The sequence below is a fragment of the Melozone crissalis genome, unplaced genomic scaffold (genome assembly GCF_028551555.1).
Source record: "Melozone crissalis strain CALT ecotype California unplaced genomic scaffold, PUWL_Pcris_2 ptg000045l_1, whole genome shotgun sequence".
NCBI lineage: Eukaryota > Metazoa > Chordata > Aves > Passeriformes > Passerellidae > Melozone > Melozone crissalis.
The window spans coordinates 27,416,844-27,434,132 of record NW_026535823.1 but is presented as its reverse complement, the minus strand read 5'-3'; the positions used below and the strand labels follow the sequence as shown (position 1 = coordinate 27,434,132).

Here is a 17,289-nt window from a genome sequence, read left to right as displayed (position 1 = left end):
TAACCTCAGTCTGTCACCCCCACATGGAGAAGAGGGACCTGCCTATGGGCTGCTGGTCTGAGCTCCAGTTTCACATGCAGTCATTTCAAAGTATGTCTGCCACTGTTACTCAATAGATCAAACAATGCCATGGCTAAAAAAATAAAGCAGTAATTCTGGCACTGATGAGATTTTGTTGTTGTTGTCTTTCTGTGCTTCCATTTCAGTTTCTTTGGAAGATAAAAGAAGTAAAACTTTTGTTTTGGCTTGAAGTGCATGGTGATCTTTTGTCTGAACCTCAAATTAAATTTAAAAAATAAAAATACCGAGGAAGGTAATACTTGGGGAAGAGGAGGGTTTTTTAAAAAATGAGCAGCAGTAAAGCCAAGTTAGAGATGGTGAGAGCTCCTTACCATAGGTGGTGAGCTGAAGCTCCATTTCCTTTATTAGTATTTAATGGCTTTTCTCATTGCATTAAATAGGTTTGCAGAGCCCTTCCTTCCCTGGATCCATGTAGGCAGTGGCATTTCAGAATAGCATATTTTATTACATTTGAAAGATGCACAAAATCCATCTACAGTTGGTGTAAATGGCTTCTTTGGTGACTTTCTGTGACAAAGCTGAGTGGATCACATCAACTCCCCAATAATTCTGGGTGCTGAGGTACCTGCAGTTACCTGGTTAGGGTAACAAGGCCTTTGCTCTGGTATCTGGACACCTTTCACTGGCACTGAAGTTCTCTCTCCTTGCAGAAGAGCAGGGAGCTGAAGGGCAGCAGTCTGTGCGGTGTGTGTGACAGAGCCTGTCATGTGTAAGGGGATGAATTTGTCTTTTAATGATCTTGTGCTGGTAACATGTTTGATGAAAATGCCTGTTGGCTGTGTTGTTCCTTCTGTGCCAGACACTGGAAACCATGCTGGCTGCAGTGAAGAAAGGCAAAAAAATCAATGAGGAAGAAATGCCACCTCCTGTTGCCACAGGAAAGAGTTCTTGTGTACCTCAAGCCATGAGAGTTGAGCTAGAGAATTCAGGAGACTCACCAGAGAATAAAGCTGACTCTGCTGCAGATGATGAGCAGAAGGCTTCTCCTGAGGCAAGGGAGCATTTGGAATCAGAGTCTCTGCAAGGTCGTGCTGCTGCTGATCCTGCTGTGGAAACAGGTACTGTGATCTGAGAGAGGAGCAGTTGCAACCCTATTTTAATGTTGCATCTTCCCTGATGTTTGTGTTGTGTGTAGCAAAGCACTGCTTATGTTGGAGCTTCCTGCTGAATGTCTCAGAGTTGTCCATGGAATGCTGAGTTTCTGGCAGGGGAATCAGTTAGTTTTAAAGCTCTTCTGTGCACTGGATCAGTATTCTTATCTTCTCCTGTGCCTCAGTTTCTCCTTCATTATTTGACTTGTGGAGTCCCAGCCTTTAAAGAGTTTGAGATACTGACTTAAAGACCTTACGATTTTTCTTTAAATTGGGAAAAGGGGAATTGTTGTGTTAGACAGGACTTCTGGTAACTGGAGGAAGAAGGATGTTTGTAAGATGGCTGTTGTGACTTACAGCACAAGGGGACAAATGTGGCTTTGCATAGGTGGATGTAGCAAGGGATGCAAATCTTGCATGCTCTGTGTCAGTCTCAGCATTGTCTCATTCTCCCAGATCCCCAGCACAGCAGCACACGAGCAATCCTGCTGATGAGGCAGAAAGAGTATAAATTAGCAGCTCTAAAAGCCAAGCAGCAAGGGGACCTGGAGAAGGCAAAGGAATACATGAGGGCAGGCAAGGTATGCACTCAAGAAATCCCAAATGCTGAACATACCCTGTGCTGTACCCATATGCATTAAATGTCACATACTGGCTGTGGCAGCTGGCAGGTCTTGGACAGACCAGAATAAACCTTTTGTTTTTTTCTGTGTTAGAAATTCAATGTGGTGTTGGAAGCTTTGGACAGTGGGCAGCCAATAGACCTCCAGAATATGCCTCCATCTCCTCAGGGTAAGGCTTTGTCTTCAGGAAACCTTTTCAGAAGTCTCTCTGTGCTGTAATGGAATGATTCTGCATTTGGTTGCAAAGCTATTAAAAGAACTGGAGATTGTTTAGGATTGAGGCTCACTGCATGTTCATAGTCTAATCAAGACCAATGAAGAGAAGTGAGGTATCATTACTTATATTGCAGTTACTCTCTGTGAATTACAAGTTCCAACAAGTATTGATGTCTCATATTCTGGATTTTTTAAGTGTAGATAATAGCAGCCAGTAGTTGAAGTGGAAGGGAAAGAAGGATAATGGCACATTCTTAAAATTTACTGTAATGTTTGATGGTGTTATCTGCTTCAACTAAAATTCGTGACATTCAGATTAACAGATTGTAGTGCACTAAAGTCTAATTTTTAAAGCAAGTTATCAATATTAAAGGTACCTCAGTCCTGGTAAGAGAGAGTTTTATGTTTTTATTATTTTATTCTAAGACACTAAATGACAGATTATTTCAGTAAATCATGAGAGTCATGACTCAAGTTACTGATCACTAAATGCTATTGCAGAGGAACTTCACCCAGGGCATAACCTTGCCTTAAAAAAGTGTCAGATTTTTGCAGCAAATAATCTCGTAGTTTTCTGTTACACAGTACCAGAAACTGGAGTTTCTGAATAGATGATATGAGTTTCTTCCCTTTCCCAGCACATCTTTTGTTACTAGAATATTTTAGTCAATTAGCAGACTTGTTCACTCTTTCCATCTGCCAAGATACCAAGTTATATTTTGGGGAAAGAATTCTTAGAATACTTGAACTACTTTTACTTTTTTTTTCCCCCTCAAGCAGCCCTAACCAAAATTAAATCAGCATTTGAGATTTTCTCTTATAAAGCATTTTCTGTAGGTAATGGGAACCTTAGACTTATCTAGTTGTGGAGATACTGTTTGGAAGCCAGAAAGCTTTCAGGAAGATAATATGATCAAATTGAAGGTTTTCTGAGTGACATGCAGCAGTAATTGCTGTGTATGGAACATGTTGTGAAACTTCCTGCTTTCCCTGCTTTGCAGATCTTGAAAGCTTAGGACGTGTACAAGATGCATCCAAGCAAAAAGTACCACCTCGGGTGGGAAGTTCCCAGGATCTTGCAACACCTGAACCTCAGACCCAAGAAGCTTCAGGTAGGACTTTTGCATTTCAATATCCACACACAAAAACAACCAATGGCCCTCAATCTTTGTAAAAACCACCAAATCCTAAAAATCCTCAATGACGCCTTAATTGACCTCCCAGCACCATCAAATATCTCAACATGATGAGACTTTGGGTCTCTGTTAGGCATTTGCTTAATCACTGAAATCATCACAGGTCTCCTGCTAGCCATGCACTACACATGTAATAAGTCATGAAAATAGCACAGCTGGGAAGCACTTTAACGTCTGACCTCTCCCACTGAACTGCAGCAGGAGTGAGTAAACCTGGCTGGTGTTCCTGAGTATTGTTTGCTGCTGATCCAATGTACTTTTGTTCTGGACCAGTGATGGAAGTAAAAGTTAATGAACTTTCTAACAGCAGTGTTCATAGTGAAGCTTTCCAGTGCTGTTCTCTGAAGAAGGGGAGGAGACAGCAGCCTGTGTGTTTTGAAATCTCCATGCTGTGGCATTTTGTGGTTTGCAGAGTCCCTGCAGCAGCCCAGGACGGTGCTGGAGGCGCTGCAGCAGCGGCTGGAGCGGTACAGGGCAGCAGCAGCCCAGGCCAGGGCCAGCGGGGACGATCGCAAGGGCAGGATGCACGACAGGATAGCCAAGGTACAGCTGGACTGTGGCTCCTTGCATCCAGCAAAGCCTTTTGAATGAGTTCTCTTGCTGAAGACTTTTTCAAGGCTGAAATAATTTCTGTATTGTCTGTCTGTTTGAAAAGAGGTCCAGTGGGGAAGCTGGAAAGCATTCGGAGGAAGAAATAGAGACAATGCGCATATTGTAGTAAAATACTGACTCTTGTGCAGTGTTTATGCTGGTTAAATACAGATGATTGCTAATTCACAGTCAGCTCTATTTTATGTCTTACTGAGTGCCTTTGATTGCAGCAATACCAAGATGCCATAAGAGCCCATAAGGCAGGGAGAAAAGTGAATTTTGCTGAGCTACCTGTTCCTCCTGGTAAGTGTGACTGTAAAACTGTAAAACCTAATCCCCAAAATTTTGTACACCTGCTAGGCTCTGGAGGGACTGTGCAGGTATTGCCTGCTCCTCCTTTTTCTCAGTGAGTAGCTGGCCTTGCTGTTTGATGGTGTTGTGAGATTTTTTTATTAATATGCTCCCAGACACTGACACTATTGAATATTCGTGCATATTGACAGCCTGATTGACAGTACGGGAATTTAAAATTGGCACTATTTGAAAAGTTCAACTACTTCACCATAGGCAGGTGCTAAAAATGTTACTTGTCTATCCTCTCTGTCAGCCCTCCTAGAGGAAAGACTAAATTTGGGTTATATTGGCTTCTTAGTTTTGCTGGGAAGGGGTTTTTAGAAGTGAAAAAACTTTCCTGATGTCCCCCATTCTGCTGATTCCTATCAGGAGCCTCAGAACTTGATATTAATGAATATCTCCTTGTAAAACTTGTAACATCAAATCAGCATTGCAGCTCTCCTGGCTGTTAAAAGCATCTGCAGAGATGGAGCAAACCATGCCCATGGTCACACTGAGGCAGTGGCAGAGGCAGCAGCTGAGCCTCTTTCTTGAGACACTGTGTCCTGTTTATCTTCTTCAGAACACAGAGTGCTGTGTCTGGAAAAGTTTGGGCAAGGTCATCTGTGAATGCTCTGCCTCTCATTTGCATGATGCCATTTCTCCCCTAGAAACATGTTGCCTTTTATCTTGGGCCTGATGTGTTCTTCTGAAGGATACACTCAGCTCTGCAAAGCAGTGCCTGGATTTTAAGTTAGAGGATAGAGATGGACCTTGTGGTGGTTTTGTCACTGTCAAATGTGGCAATGGCAAGCACTGTAGAGTAGGCACTGCCAGCTCTGTCAGTGTGGCTTTGAAGGTTTCCTGTTTTAAGCTGGCCCTGAAAGGCAGTTTAGCATCCTTTTTTGCAGAATGTGGTCCCTTTCTTGGTAAATACCAGTTTGAGGTACTCCATATTTATACCTCTGGAAATATGGAGAACTGCTCAGTGTCCTTGCACATCAGCTGTGTTTTTCAGCCATCATTTAGGGGCCATGTGATTTACACTGAAGACAATAATCAGGCAGTCACTGAAACCACCAGTGAATTATCCTGGGGTGGCAGTGCCCTTCATGGCATCTGGCTGGTGACAGGTACCAGCCTTGGGCTCCCTGGAAACAGAAATGCTGCTGAGCAGTGGATCAAATGTCACATGGGGCAGCAGCACAGGGTTCTCTGTTCTGCCTGCCTGAGTACCTCAAACTTGTGCTGTAGCAGCCATCTCTAGGTTTAGAAGCAGTTTAGTCACTGCTTTTTAGCACTTCTCATGAGGCTGGCAGCAAGAATACTTGCTATATATTAAATGAAAGAAGTCTTAACAGACATTTTATAGTAGTGGCTCTGGATCTCTGTTCTCTGAAGCTGACACTAAACTGATCCTGTGGTAGTGAGAGTTTATCTTCCATCACCAAGCCTTCCTCCCATACTTAAAAGAATAACAAAACAATGAAGGACATTTTTCTTCATACACTTCTCTTTTAACTTCTCTGATTCTGCCTTAGTTTGCTACCTCTGCACTGCAGTACCTTTTCAGCAGAGGCTGAGTGTGTAACAGCCCAGCTGTCAGCAGTGGATTGTTTATCACTCTGGGGGTAGCAGTGATTTTCTGCTGGGCTGTGTGCGTGCAAAAGTGAGGCAGCACTGAGAGGGGAAAAAGTAGGACTAAATTCTCTGCTGGTTCTGGGGGCATCCCTACTGCTGAAGTCTAGAGGTTGTGAGGTTGCTCAGCTTGGAAAACTGCTCATTTATTGCATCATTTTGCTATCATCCCCTTAAGCTGGGTGTCTGTGAGAGATGTGATCTAAAGCCACCACTCAGACTTGATCTAGCAAGGCTTTTTGGCCTTGGCCTCAGTCTAGTTAGACTGAATACTAAAATACAGTAGATAATAGGTATTTGGATAGAAACAGCTTCCCAGTAAACAAGGACTATGGAGGACACACCACAGGGCTTATGCAACTCTCTCCTCTGTGTTCCTTTCCTGCACAGGATTTCCCCCTCTTCCTGGTGTTGCAGCAACAGATGGTGGCAGCACAATCGCTGCTGTCCTGGAGACTGCCAGCAAGCTGGCAAACATGGAGGAGAATGATGAAGAGGAGGAGGTTAGTGTTGCCTGTAGGATGTGTAAAAGTTCAATTGCCATCTCTTATGGCATGCAGAGATGAGGCCATCGGATTTCCAGGTAAGGAAATGAGCTGAAATACATTCCCAAAAGCCTGAGGAGTGCAGGATCTCAGTAGTCATTTCAGTTTCCTTTATGGAGTAGGAGAGACAGATGAGGTGTTATTACAGTCAGTACCACAGAGCCTGTGAGTGCAGGGTTCAGCTCTTTCATAGCTGTCATATATTTAGATTTTATTTTCAAAGCAAACACTTGAGATCCTCACCACTCCTTTACATTGTTCTGAAGTTAAATCCATACTTTTATCCTGCATCCCAGTAGCTTCCTATGTTTGTTCTTTCCCAGGATGTTCAGCTCTTACTGCTTTTTGTCAGGCTGCACCAGCATTTAGACTTTGCTTTGATTTCTATTTCTCTCTGGATTTGCTTGCTGATTGATTGTGCTTTCAACTGGAGTAGCTTTTAATGGAGAGAATTTCTGGATGATTTTTTTTTACATGCCTCTACTTTTTTAAAAATCACAGCCTTGTTGAATATTCCTTTTATTCCATCTATGGCTTCCATAGGTCAGTTACCTGCTGGCCTGGCATGGCTCATAAACCTCCAGAAGTTAAAATTTGCTGTCTAGAATGCAATGCTCCCCTCAAAAGGAATATCCAAAGGCTGGTACAGTGATAACCATGATGCTGATGCTTGAGATGCTGTCCTCAACCCTGGAACAGATTTTATGCATTTAATATGCATTTCTTTTTGTTTTGCTAGAGTGAGCCTCTTCCCCAGGCCCCAGTTGCCAAGAAGCCAACTCAGGTTGTTAGGCCAACTCCAGTTCCACCTGCTGCAGCTCAGGAGAGCTCTCCTGAGCACCTGAAACGAGCTGCATCCCCCTCCTCCCTGGACAAGGCAGAGTCAATGGATCATCTCCCTCCAGCTGGTAAGTGAAGGGATCAGCATCCCCAGTGCTCCACATGCAAGTGGTTTGCTCTAGTTTGGGGAAGACTTTATAATTTAGGTGTGAGCCTGTGAATGTGTGCCATAGATTTCCTCTGACAGGAGCCTCAATATGTGTGTGCTGGAGGGCAGACCCAGACCAGCCATGCAGCTTTATTTCACAGAGACAGCATGTATAATTATAAGGCTGATTAGGTTTTTTAATTAATTTTGATGTAACAAGTGTATCGATTCATAATGTTTAACTCTGCTCACAGCTGAACTCTCCATGTACCCTCATTAAAGGGGACAGGTTGCCAGTGTGAATTATTCATTGATCTAATGGAGCTCCCTGCATCACACAGAGTTCTCTGCCTGGTGCTTCACCCAGGGGTCTCAGGCTGGCAGTGCAGGCAGGGCTTCATCAATCTCTGCTCTTGCCTTGCTAAGGTCGCTGGGCAGGATGTGTGCAGGGTGAATTGTGCAGACAGTGAGGGACAGGCACCACTGCCAGGGTGGTTTGGGCACACACTGCCTGTGCTCAGCTCTCACTGATGCCTCCACTGTAATCCCATCCTCCTTCCCTTCTGCCCTGGGCGGTTCCCTCAGGATGAAGTAGAACTGCCTGGCTGACTGATGCACTAACTGGTACAATGTAAAGCAATCTTACTGGTGTGGTTGTCCTTAATGTTTTGGCAAGGCAAGAAGAGACTCAAGCATTAATTAGAAACTAAGAGAACAAGAGATTACAGAGAAGCAGAGATGATATGCCTGAATGGGCCTGCACATTGGTTCATCAGGGTTCTTTTCTGACAAATCAGAGGAGAGAAAGGAAATTACTCCAGAGGATGCTCATAATATTTGCTGTTTTTTAGAAGTTAACATGGAGAGCTGAAAGTTTGGATTCAGCTTCTCCCTTGGACCAGTCAGCTGTGCTGGAATCTGTCTCAAGCCTGCAAATTAGGGGCTGTAATAACTCTTGTGCCACTTGTGAAGTGCTGTAAGGTTTTTTTGATGAAGGGTGCTGTTCCAGAAGGAAGCTTGTTTCTTTTTTTAATGCTTTAAAATGCCCAAGAAACAGTTGAGTGCAGTAAGGAAATCTCCTGATTTGACATCTGTCCTTTCACTGATCTTTTCCTGGCTGTAAACTGAACAGGCTAAACCTGTGTCAGGGGCAGTATCAGATGGGTGAGTGTTTCTGTACAACTGTTTTTCAGTTAGGGAGCAGCTGGAATTTCTGGAGAACAGGAAGAAGCAATACCTGAAGGCAGCCATCAAAGCAAAGAGGGAAAACAACCTCGAACAGGCAAAGACATATCTCAGAACAGCCAAGGGCCTTGACCTAAAGATTGAGCAGGCAAAATCTGGCAAAACTGTTGATATTTCCAAGGTTAGTAGGACTGGTAATATTCTGCTTTGTTTCCTATTCTTGGACATCTAAGTGCTTAGTTTTCCCTATAAGGGCTCTGAAATGTGGTGTTCTTGTGTTGCAGCTGCCATCACCTCCTACAGATGATGAGGGTGATTTTATCTTTGTACACCATGAAGATGTCAGGCTGTCTCAGAAAGCAGATGAAGTTTATGCTCAGCTTGTAAAATTGCTGAAGGACCAACATGAGGTGACCATTTTATATTTTTTGGAAATGTTTTGGAATTGCTTTTGTACATTTCTCTGGGGTTTATTAATGCTATAATCCCTAATCCCATCATTGTTCCAGTGGAGTCTTTTTTTTTTTTTTCTTTTAAAATACTTTTGACACTGTGTGTCCTAAAATGGAGAATTTTCAGAGTTGGATTCTATGGATAGTTAAAGCCAGAGGGTGTGCTTTTGAATGCTTGGGACTAGTAAATTATCATTCTTAATTATGAGCACTCAAGTTTCAAAAAAGTACCTGAATATTAAAACTAGGCCTAAGGTGAACATCATATCTACAGATCAGGTGATTAAAAAGTAATAGGGAGAACAGCTTAAACAGATGCTGTGCTTTGGACTTGAGGAATGGGGTGGTGAATGTTCTTGAGTGACTCAGGAAAATGCCTGGTTTTTCTTAAATTAACTTGTCATCAAGCTCAGAACTGTGCCACTCATGAATCTGTGTGGGGATCACTGAGTGAATGTGTTTGGTTTGGTTTTGTTGACAGAGGTGTGTGCAGTACTCCAAGCAATTCATGCATCTGGGAAACGTAGCAGAAACAACTCGGTAAGACCCAGTGCCTGCTTTCAGTCCTCCCCAAAGCTGCTGTGTCAGGGTTGAGGCTGCCTCACCCCCTAAAGATGTTGGGGTTTGAGTTGGTAAGTTTGTCCTCGTGTGAAAGGCTTGGGACTGTGATTCCTGCATCTCCACACTGCTCTCAGCTCTGGCTGAGGGTTACTCTGTGTTCTGTTTGATTTCGAGCACATGTGGGTTTTTTTGCTGATTTTTTTTTTTTTTTTTGCCTTTTCTACAGCTTTGAGAAACTGGCACAAGGTTGTAAAAAGGATATGGAGATCCTACAGCTTGCACGAGCACAAGGAATGGATCCTCCAAGCCATCACTTTGAGGAAAGAACCTTTAAAATGATAAGGTGTGGAAAAACAAAAGTATTTCTCAGTCAGGCTGGAATGACTTTCCTGGTCTTTTGCCCTTGTTTAGGGAATTCTGGGCTTCAGCAAACTTGGGTGGTATCCAGGATTATACTCAGCATTCCTGAAAGGATACTCTCAACAACTTAAATACAAAATTGCTCTCTACCTTCTCGTGCTGATTCTTTTGTTTTCAAAATGCCTCCAGCTTCCCCTCTTATATTCTGTTTCTTAGCCATTCCTCCTTCCTGTGTGTTTCTCCCTCCATCCTGTTGCCTCCTGGGCTTTGTTCCTGGCCACAGGGATATTTTTAGCTCTGTTTGTGCTCTTCCCTTGCTCTGCTGTATTTTGTGGAGATGATCTCTGTAGGAGTGCACTGTTGAAAAAGCTCTGACAAATAGCCATGGCATCCTGGTCTGGCAGTGGGTCAGCTGATGGTGGGATGAATGTGCTTTTTTTCTTTCTCTTTTCACAGGATATTTTCTGATCTCAACAGCACAGAAATGCACCTTCTTATTGTCAGGGGGATGAACCTACCAGCCCCACCAGGTGTGTACTCAGGAGGGCATGTGGGCTGTTTCCTCTGAGTTGGTAAGGAAAGTAATGGGGAACTAAATTTCTCTATCTTGAGGGCCACTTTAGGAGCTAACATTTCTCTCATTAAAACAAAGTAATCACATTTTGGGCTCGTGCCCCCTAAAAACTTTAAACAGTATTTTTAAAAAAGCAGACAGGTGAAGAAAGAGAATCTGGGTTCCATCTGGACAGAGAGAAGAACTTTAAATTTTCCTGGGTTCACTCATAACTGGGTCATAGTTAAGGCTTCATTTTTATCTCCTATTTTGTTACAAGTGCCTGCCTATGAGTTGCAACACTTTGACCTGTCAGTAGACAGGATTTGCTCCAGCCAGTGTTACTGCTTTTAGCCCCTTGTTCCTGGGAGCTTGTAAACCATCTGTGCTAGACTCTTAGGAGTAACAACATTTTAAAAAAAACCCAGGTGTTTTCCCTTGGATGCCAACTTTCCGTGGATTTTGCTTTGATGGATGGGTTATTCAGTTGCCTAGAGGCAGGTCATGAGTCCTACTGTAAAACAGTTGGGTGCTCTTGAGAATCCTGCTCGAGATGACAGATGCAATGACAATGTCTGTACTGGCTGTTTGGATTGGCTGGTTGTTGTCTCACCCAGGTGTGTCACCAAGAGATTTGGATGCGTTTGTGAAGTTTGAATTTCAGTACCCGAGTGCGGTGAGTGTGTCGTGGCTCTTCTGCCCCTCAGTCTGTCCCCCCTGCCACTGCATGAGCTTGTGAGGGCTCCAAGGAAAGGGAGAACACTTGCAGACATCCTGCCTGGATCTGCTTTTAAAGCAGATTTCTTTTTCTCAGAAGCAGAGCTGCTGAGCCTGTTGGCTGCAGGTTTGAGCTTGGCACTTTTCTCTCGATGCTCTCCTCCACACCTTCCCCTTGGCAGGGCGGTGTCTGCAGGTTCTGTAGCGGCAGCACTCAGTGCTCAGCCATGCCCAGCTCTCCCCCTGAAGGCACAATCAGGCTCTCTCCAATGTTGGCAAAATGTGTCAAGGTTCATTTCTTTCAGGGGTGCAAACACACCCAGCACCAGGGCACACAAATTTGTTGCCAAGGGCCACCTTAGATGTGATCTCCCTAAGTCCTCTTCCCTTAAAAATCCAAGCTTTTAAAGGTATTGCATTTGAGCCTCCCTTACAATTGTAGAATTGGATTGAAAGTGTTAATCTTTGTCATCAAATAAATGGTGATTTAATTAGGAAATATATCTATATCTGGAGATAGGACTTGGGCCATGCAAGCTTCTCGCCCTTCCTAATTAAAACTTGTGTGTATGTGCATGTATGTATGTGTATGTATATAAAAATATGTATACACATATGTGTTACTTCTTTCCTTGGAATTCCCCAGTTCCCCAGTGTTATCCTGTTCCTCTCACCTTGAAAAGCAGTCTCTGGTCTGAAAAATACTCAAACCTGAGAGCTAGAAGGGATTCTGGGGAAGGACTGACTGGTCTCTTACTGTCAGTAGAAATCCTGGGGCGCTTTGCTGCTCTCTCTGTAAGACAAAACCAGACCTTGCTCTTGCAGGACTAATGCTTAGCCCTGGGAGAGTGCAGAGCCTAGGGATTTCTACCTCCCAATAAATTTTGCAGTAATTCCACCAAAATTAATTCATTTACCTGTGGGAAATTGGTGATGGTCAGACCAGGTTTGTGTTTAGGGTTGAGTGACTCGAGGCCTTAATGAAGGAGTAGCACAATTAGGGTGGCTGAAACCAGAACTGGTCTGTATGAATAATTTTCTGGGGAATGAATAAGAATCAGCATAGTTCCTTTTAGTCTATTTTCCTTTGTTTAAAGCAGAACCAGGTCTTTATTCCTTAGCCAACAGTCAAATAAATATACCACCTTTCTCCTTTACAGCTGAAATCAGTTTTGCAAAGTAGCTGCAATAATTAGGCCACATTGTCCTTGTTCATTCCCCAGAGATTTAGTTTGTACTCTGCTTTAGGTTAAAAGTTAATTCATTTTGGTGGCAGATTGATTGTCAGGGAAAATAATAGTAGGACAATTCCCTGAATGATTTGTTGATGAATTCCTTGTGTAGCTTATTATTCCAGCTAATGCAGGAGGAACAGAATTACTGTGTGCTGGAAGGTGCACAGTTTGTCATGGAGTTTAACAGCCCCAGTCAGGAACTTTATGATGATTGGATTGAATTGACTGTGACTATGTAGCTTATCTATGGCTCTCATATTTAATGTACTGTTTTGGCTTATTCTTTCTGCAGTATTATCCTTGTTACCACACTGCAATCCAAGTATTTTAGTCTTGAATATACCATGACTCTTCTTATTTAGATAACCCCTAAAACCTCACATTTCTGGTATAGGCATAAAATAGAGCTGGCAATAAAAATGGTCTCTAGTCTGTTTTCAAACAATACCTGACAGTTTTATGTGATGTCTGTCTCTTTTTTTTTTTTTTTTAATAGGAACAACCTCAAAAGAGTAAAACACCTGTAATTAACAACAACAATTGTCCAGGTGAGCCCTTTTTTTCTGGAACAGGAGGGAAAATGTTGCACCTTGGGAATCCCTGGACAGTGCAGGCTGTTGTCAGACTGTGAACCAGGCCAGAGGTCCTCCCACCACCAGTTTTCTTCTTTCTTATGAAAGGGTTTGTTGGGGGGTGAAGTCCAGCTGTGTTGGCAATTTCTTCCCCCTCATCCCAATATTGGTGGTAGCTATTATGTCATGAATTATACCAGTATTCATTTATTATCCAAAACACCCTTCCCAGTAATTCCAGGCTTACTCTGCTTTTTCTTTAATATTTTGTACATTTTTTCACAGCCACAAACACTGTTTACGTGCTGGAAGCCCTAAACTCTCTAGTTTTAGCTCCCCAGTGCCCTGCTGTCAGCTCACAGTGGTTTGGTTTTCCTGCAGTTTGGGTTCTGTCCCTGTAAGGGGAGGGTGACGTGAACTGTGCACAGGGACACACCCTGGGCCTGACTGAAACACCCTCCTGAGGAGGATTGCTGTGGGCCAAACTGAGACAAAAGAGCTCTGAGCAGTGCATGGGATGGAGCCCTGCACAGCATTTGACTCACAGGTTTCTTCCCCTGTCCTTATTTCCCTGCAGAGTACAACCAGCTGTTCAAGCTGAACATCAACCGCAACCACCGCGGCTTCCGACGCGCGGTTCGCTCCAAAGGAATCAAATTTGAAGTGTTCCACAAAGGGTGAGTCCAGTTTGCTTCTCTGCTGACAGCTCAAAAGAGTGTTGGAGCTGAAGTTTATGAAGCACAATCTCTAAGCCAGCACTGAAGAGTTGGCTGGTATCCATGTCTGAGAGTTTTCAAAATGTGCCTGAGCTCTGCTGCTTCTTCCCCTGTGGGGTGAGGAAAGGCACAAATTCACTGAAGCTGTTTCAGATCAGTTGAGGATGTTCATGGGACTGAGCAAGCAGTGATTTACCTCAAATTGTTTTGATTCTTACCCAGATTGGTTTCAGTCATCAGGACTAGAAAATTTAAATATTCTGTAGAATAACTCCGTAAAATAATGAAGTGGCAGCAAAATATGAAGAGCAGGAAAGCAGGTGACAGGTGATGGCCGAACTAGAGTTATGTTTTTGTACTTTCATTCATTGGATCTTGCAATACCTCCTGAGCACTGCTGGCAGCTGCCTTGAGAGAGACAGACTCCCCTCATCTCAGAGAGCAGCATCACCAGATCAATGTTCAGTGTTCAGGGAGATCATCCCCAGTCCAGGCTCATAACCAGGATCATCCCCAGTCCAGTTATTCACAATAGGAGTGTTCTGTATTCCCTCATCCCTGGGTTGGTTGTGATCCCAGACTGTGATGGGCTGCCAGATAATCTGGTTTTTGTTTGGTGGCTCTCTGTCCTATTCCTTGTGGATATCACTGGGCCATGCAGAAATTGTCCATAGGTTTTCTGAGATGGTTTTCAAGTTGCAGATGTTTCAGTGTGTGACCTGAAGTCCCACTGTTTTACTCCAGATCATCCATTGCCATCTCTGTTGAAGCAAAAGTTGATTTTCTAATTTTTTTCTGTCAATCCTGGCAGCTCCGTGTTCAAGATCCCCCCTCATTTGCACAGAGCTGTCAAGTGTTTACATTTATTTTAAATGGGGTTTCTATCACTTTTTCCCAGCTATCTCCTTGGGAGAAAGGACAGGATGAAGTGATCTTTCTAAACACTGTCTGCTCCCTGTCTTTTCTAAAACTACAAATGAATAAAACTTTCAGAAATGCTTTGGTGGTTGTTGTAACTTTGGGTTCTCTGATAGCTCTTTGACCATCTCCCAAGAATTATTTTTGCTCAGTGAGCAAAGGAGACTTGTTTCAGGTCATATATATTAAACTTCAGTTTAACAACACTTTCAAGTAAAAACTCAGCAATGTATTTTTCCAAAAGAAAAGTCTTTTCTTGAGCCTCTCCCAAAAGCTTCTGAAGATGAAAGGGGATTTCCCCAGAGCTGTTTCTGAAGCCATAGCCTAGAGCAAGTTCTCAGTCTTCACAGCAGCCCCCTGGAACTGGGCAGGGATGAACCAGTCTTTGTTTCTTGAGTTATAAAATGGAAAAACACTTTAAAAAACTCAGCAAGAATTGCTGATTCTCTGAAGTTTATGAGCAAAGTGCCCCACATGCTGCAGTACAGTTACATAACCCCTCATTTAAGGTCCTTGTGAAGTGAAGGAAGTACTCCAACATGTGAGCTAAGAAACTCTGAACTTCCCTAAATTGTTCTGTGAGTCTGCTGTGGCCTCACTGATTGAGAGTCTCAGTCTCCTGTTGCCACCAATGATGTGATCATGAGGCTCCATGAACAATCTTTGAGCTTCCATTGAATATCTCAAGTCTTGCTTGATAGTACCTTAGTATCTCTTAATGATAATAGGAAGAAGAAGGGTGGAAGTTTTGGGGTTGTGGAGAATGAGTTTTTTTATGTTTGTTAGTCTGGTTGCTTGTTTTTTCTGAAATAGAGTGGGTAAAAAAGGGAAGCTTCTGAAATCTTGGAAAATTTCCAAGAAAACACAGCAGGTGTGGCCAAGTTATCTTTTTTAACTCCAGACTCTGTAGGGTTTAGTTGTTTATAAAACCTTTTGGAGACTGGTTCAGGGAGCTGCTTGGATGCAGGCAAAGAAATGCTGTGTTTGAGCTGAACAGTTCTGTGGAATTAGGGTGGTTTAGTCTTGGCTGTTGCCTTTTGGAGGAGTTTGTCTGGGTAAGGGCTGTAACACCTGGCTCTGTGCAGGTAAATTGCTGATTTATTGCTGATTAAACTGTTCAACACAAGTGACTCCAGCAAGAAGTTGCTTGTTTTCCTCACAGGGTAAAAATACTTCTGATTTTAATTTCAGCAGACTGGAAAACCTAAAATTATTGGTTTTGACTGTTAAAACTACCAGTATGTAGGTGAATCCAAACAATAGCTGAAATGTTCTTATTTACTGAAATTGTTTTGATTTATCAAGACAAAACAGAATGATTCATGTGACTTTTTCCTAAAAGTAGTTTGCCAAAAGCAACAAGTGCCTGTGAAATGTTTGTTTTGCTGGGAGATGCAACTTCCTTGGGAATTCCTTCAGCCTGTTCTGTTAAACAGCCCCAAGCAGGGGATGGCCCTGTCCTGGCCACTGGGACCTCCTTCCCTGTCACCCCAGGCAGGGACAGGAGCTGCTGCCACTCCAAGTGCTGGTTTAGTTGGTTGTTTTTCTTCACTGCTGTCCTCATCTTTACCTTGGTTGCAAAAGAATAATTAACAAATGAGTACTTCCTTATCTTGTTCTTTGTAATCTGGTTTTTAAGGGTGTGCCTCTGGCACTGTGATGTGCAAGGTTCCAGGAGCATGTCCTGACCAGCCCTCTCTGGATGTGGGGATGGAGCAAATAGTGATGACCTCTGGGCTTTTCTTTTTATGTTCTGACAGTCTTTACCCCTTGACTTCTTTGGCACAGATCCTTCTTCAGAAGTGACAAACATGTGGGGACAGCACACTTGAAGCTGGACAAGCTGGAATCAGAATGTGAAGTTAGAGAGATCATCGAGGTAGGATTTTGGGATGAGGTGTGTTCTGCTCAGAATTTCAGCCCAAAGGGGAAAGGAGTGTCTGGATCACATAAATGTGTGACTGCAGTTGAGTTTTGTTATTAGGTGGATTTGATAACCTGCCTGGGTTGTGGGGAACTGCTCTGCTGAGCTCCAGTCCAAGGAATGCTTGGCTGTGACACTCCCAGCACTGCAGTCACCTGCAGGCATCTCTGTCATGCTTGGGCCATGGGCAAATACAGCCACAGTTGTAAAGCTTAATATTATAATCCCTGTTTGTCCTAACTGCTCTTCTTTTTGTGGTTATTTCAGATTTTTGATGGCAGAAAGCCCACTGGAGGGAAACTGGAGGTAAAAGTGAGACTCAGGGAGCCCCTCAGTGGTCAAGATCTTCAAACAGTTACAGAAAATTGGCTGGTCCTGGAACGTTAGTTCTGTCTGAGGTATGAGCACTGTGTCCAGAGGTGGTCTGGGCAGGACTTGACAGGGCTGCAGAAAAACTCTGCTTGAACAATGTCTGTTGTTGGCATTGACCTAATTGCACTGCTCTGGCTTCAGTAGCATTTCTCTTTATATTTGTGGTGGGGAGTTGACATCATTTCATAAATGAGGTTACAGAATCTCTGATTAGTTTGTATCTCAAAGATGCTGTTTCACAATCATTTGAAATACAGGGACAGCTCCTGCTGTCACCTTTACTAAGAATATTATTTAGAAAATAAGTGATGAGTAATCTGTCTTCCTTTACTTGATCTCCTGAAGCCTCTGTGCTCCCTCTTCCTTAGCATATGGTTTCACTTTACATTTATAAATGGCAGTTAAGCAAATACTCATCAGCTTTAGAGTGACATCCTGTTTGGAAGCAGAGGTGTGGCAAATGGTGTCAGATTGTAGAGACT

The 17,289-nt window shown here is 43.2% G+C and overlaps 1 protein-coding gene across 1 annotated transcript in view; it reads left to right on the top strand.

Moving 5' to 3' along the window:
• Window positions 1–17,289, top strand: part of CC2D1B (coiled-coil and C2 domain containing 1B) — a 28,480-nt gene that overhangs the window by 9,194 nt on the left and 1,997 nt on the right. The window contains exons 7-24 of the mRNA XM_054286058.1: window positions 881–1,139; window positions 1,629–1,753; window positions 1,889–1,964; window positions 3,013–3,123; window positions 3,620–3,750; window positions 4,029–4,101; window positions 6,160–6,272; window positions 7,054–7,222; window positions 8,436–8,608; window positions 8,712–8,837; window positions 9,361–9,419; window positions 9,667–9,783; window positions 10,257–10,330; window positions 10,971–11,029; window positions 12,802–12,853; window positions 13,455–13,554; window positions 16,300–16,390; window positions 16,703–16,833. Coding sequence (XP_054142033.1) covers window positions 881–1,139; window positions 1,629–1,753; window positions 1,889–1,964; window positions 3,013–3,123; window positions 3,620–3,750; window positions 4,029–4,101; window positions 6,160–6,272; window positions 7,054–7,222; window positions 8,436–8,608; window positions 8,712–8,837; window positions 9,361–9,419; window positions 9,667–9,783; window positions 10,257–10,330; window positions 10,971–11,029; window positions 12,802–12,853; window positions 13,455–13,554; window positions 16,300–16,390; window positions 16,703–16,822 — 2,028 coding nt within the window. The 3' untranslated portion in view covers window positions 16,823–16,833. The remainder of the gene's footprint in view (window positions 1–880; window positions 1,140–1,628; window positions 1,754–1,888; window positions 1,965–3,012; window positions 3,124–3,619; window positions 3,751–4,028; window positions 4,102–6,159; window positions 6,273–7,053; window positions 7,223–8,435; window positions 8,609–8,711; window positions 8,838–9,360; window positions 9,420–9,666; window positions 9,784–10,256; window positions 10,331–10,970; window positions 11,030–12,801; window positions 12,854–13,454; window positions 13,555–16,299; window positions 16,391–16,702; window positions 16,834–17,289) is intronic.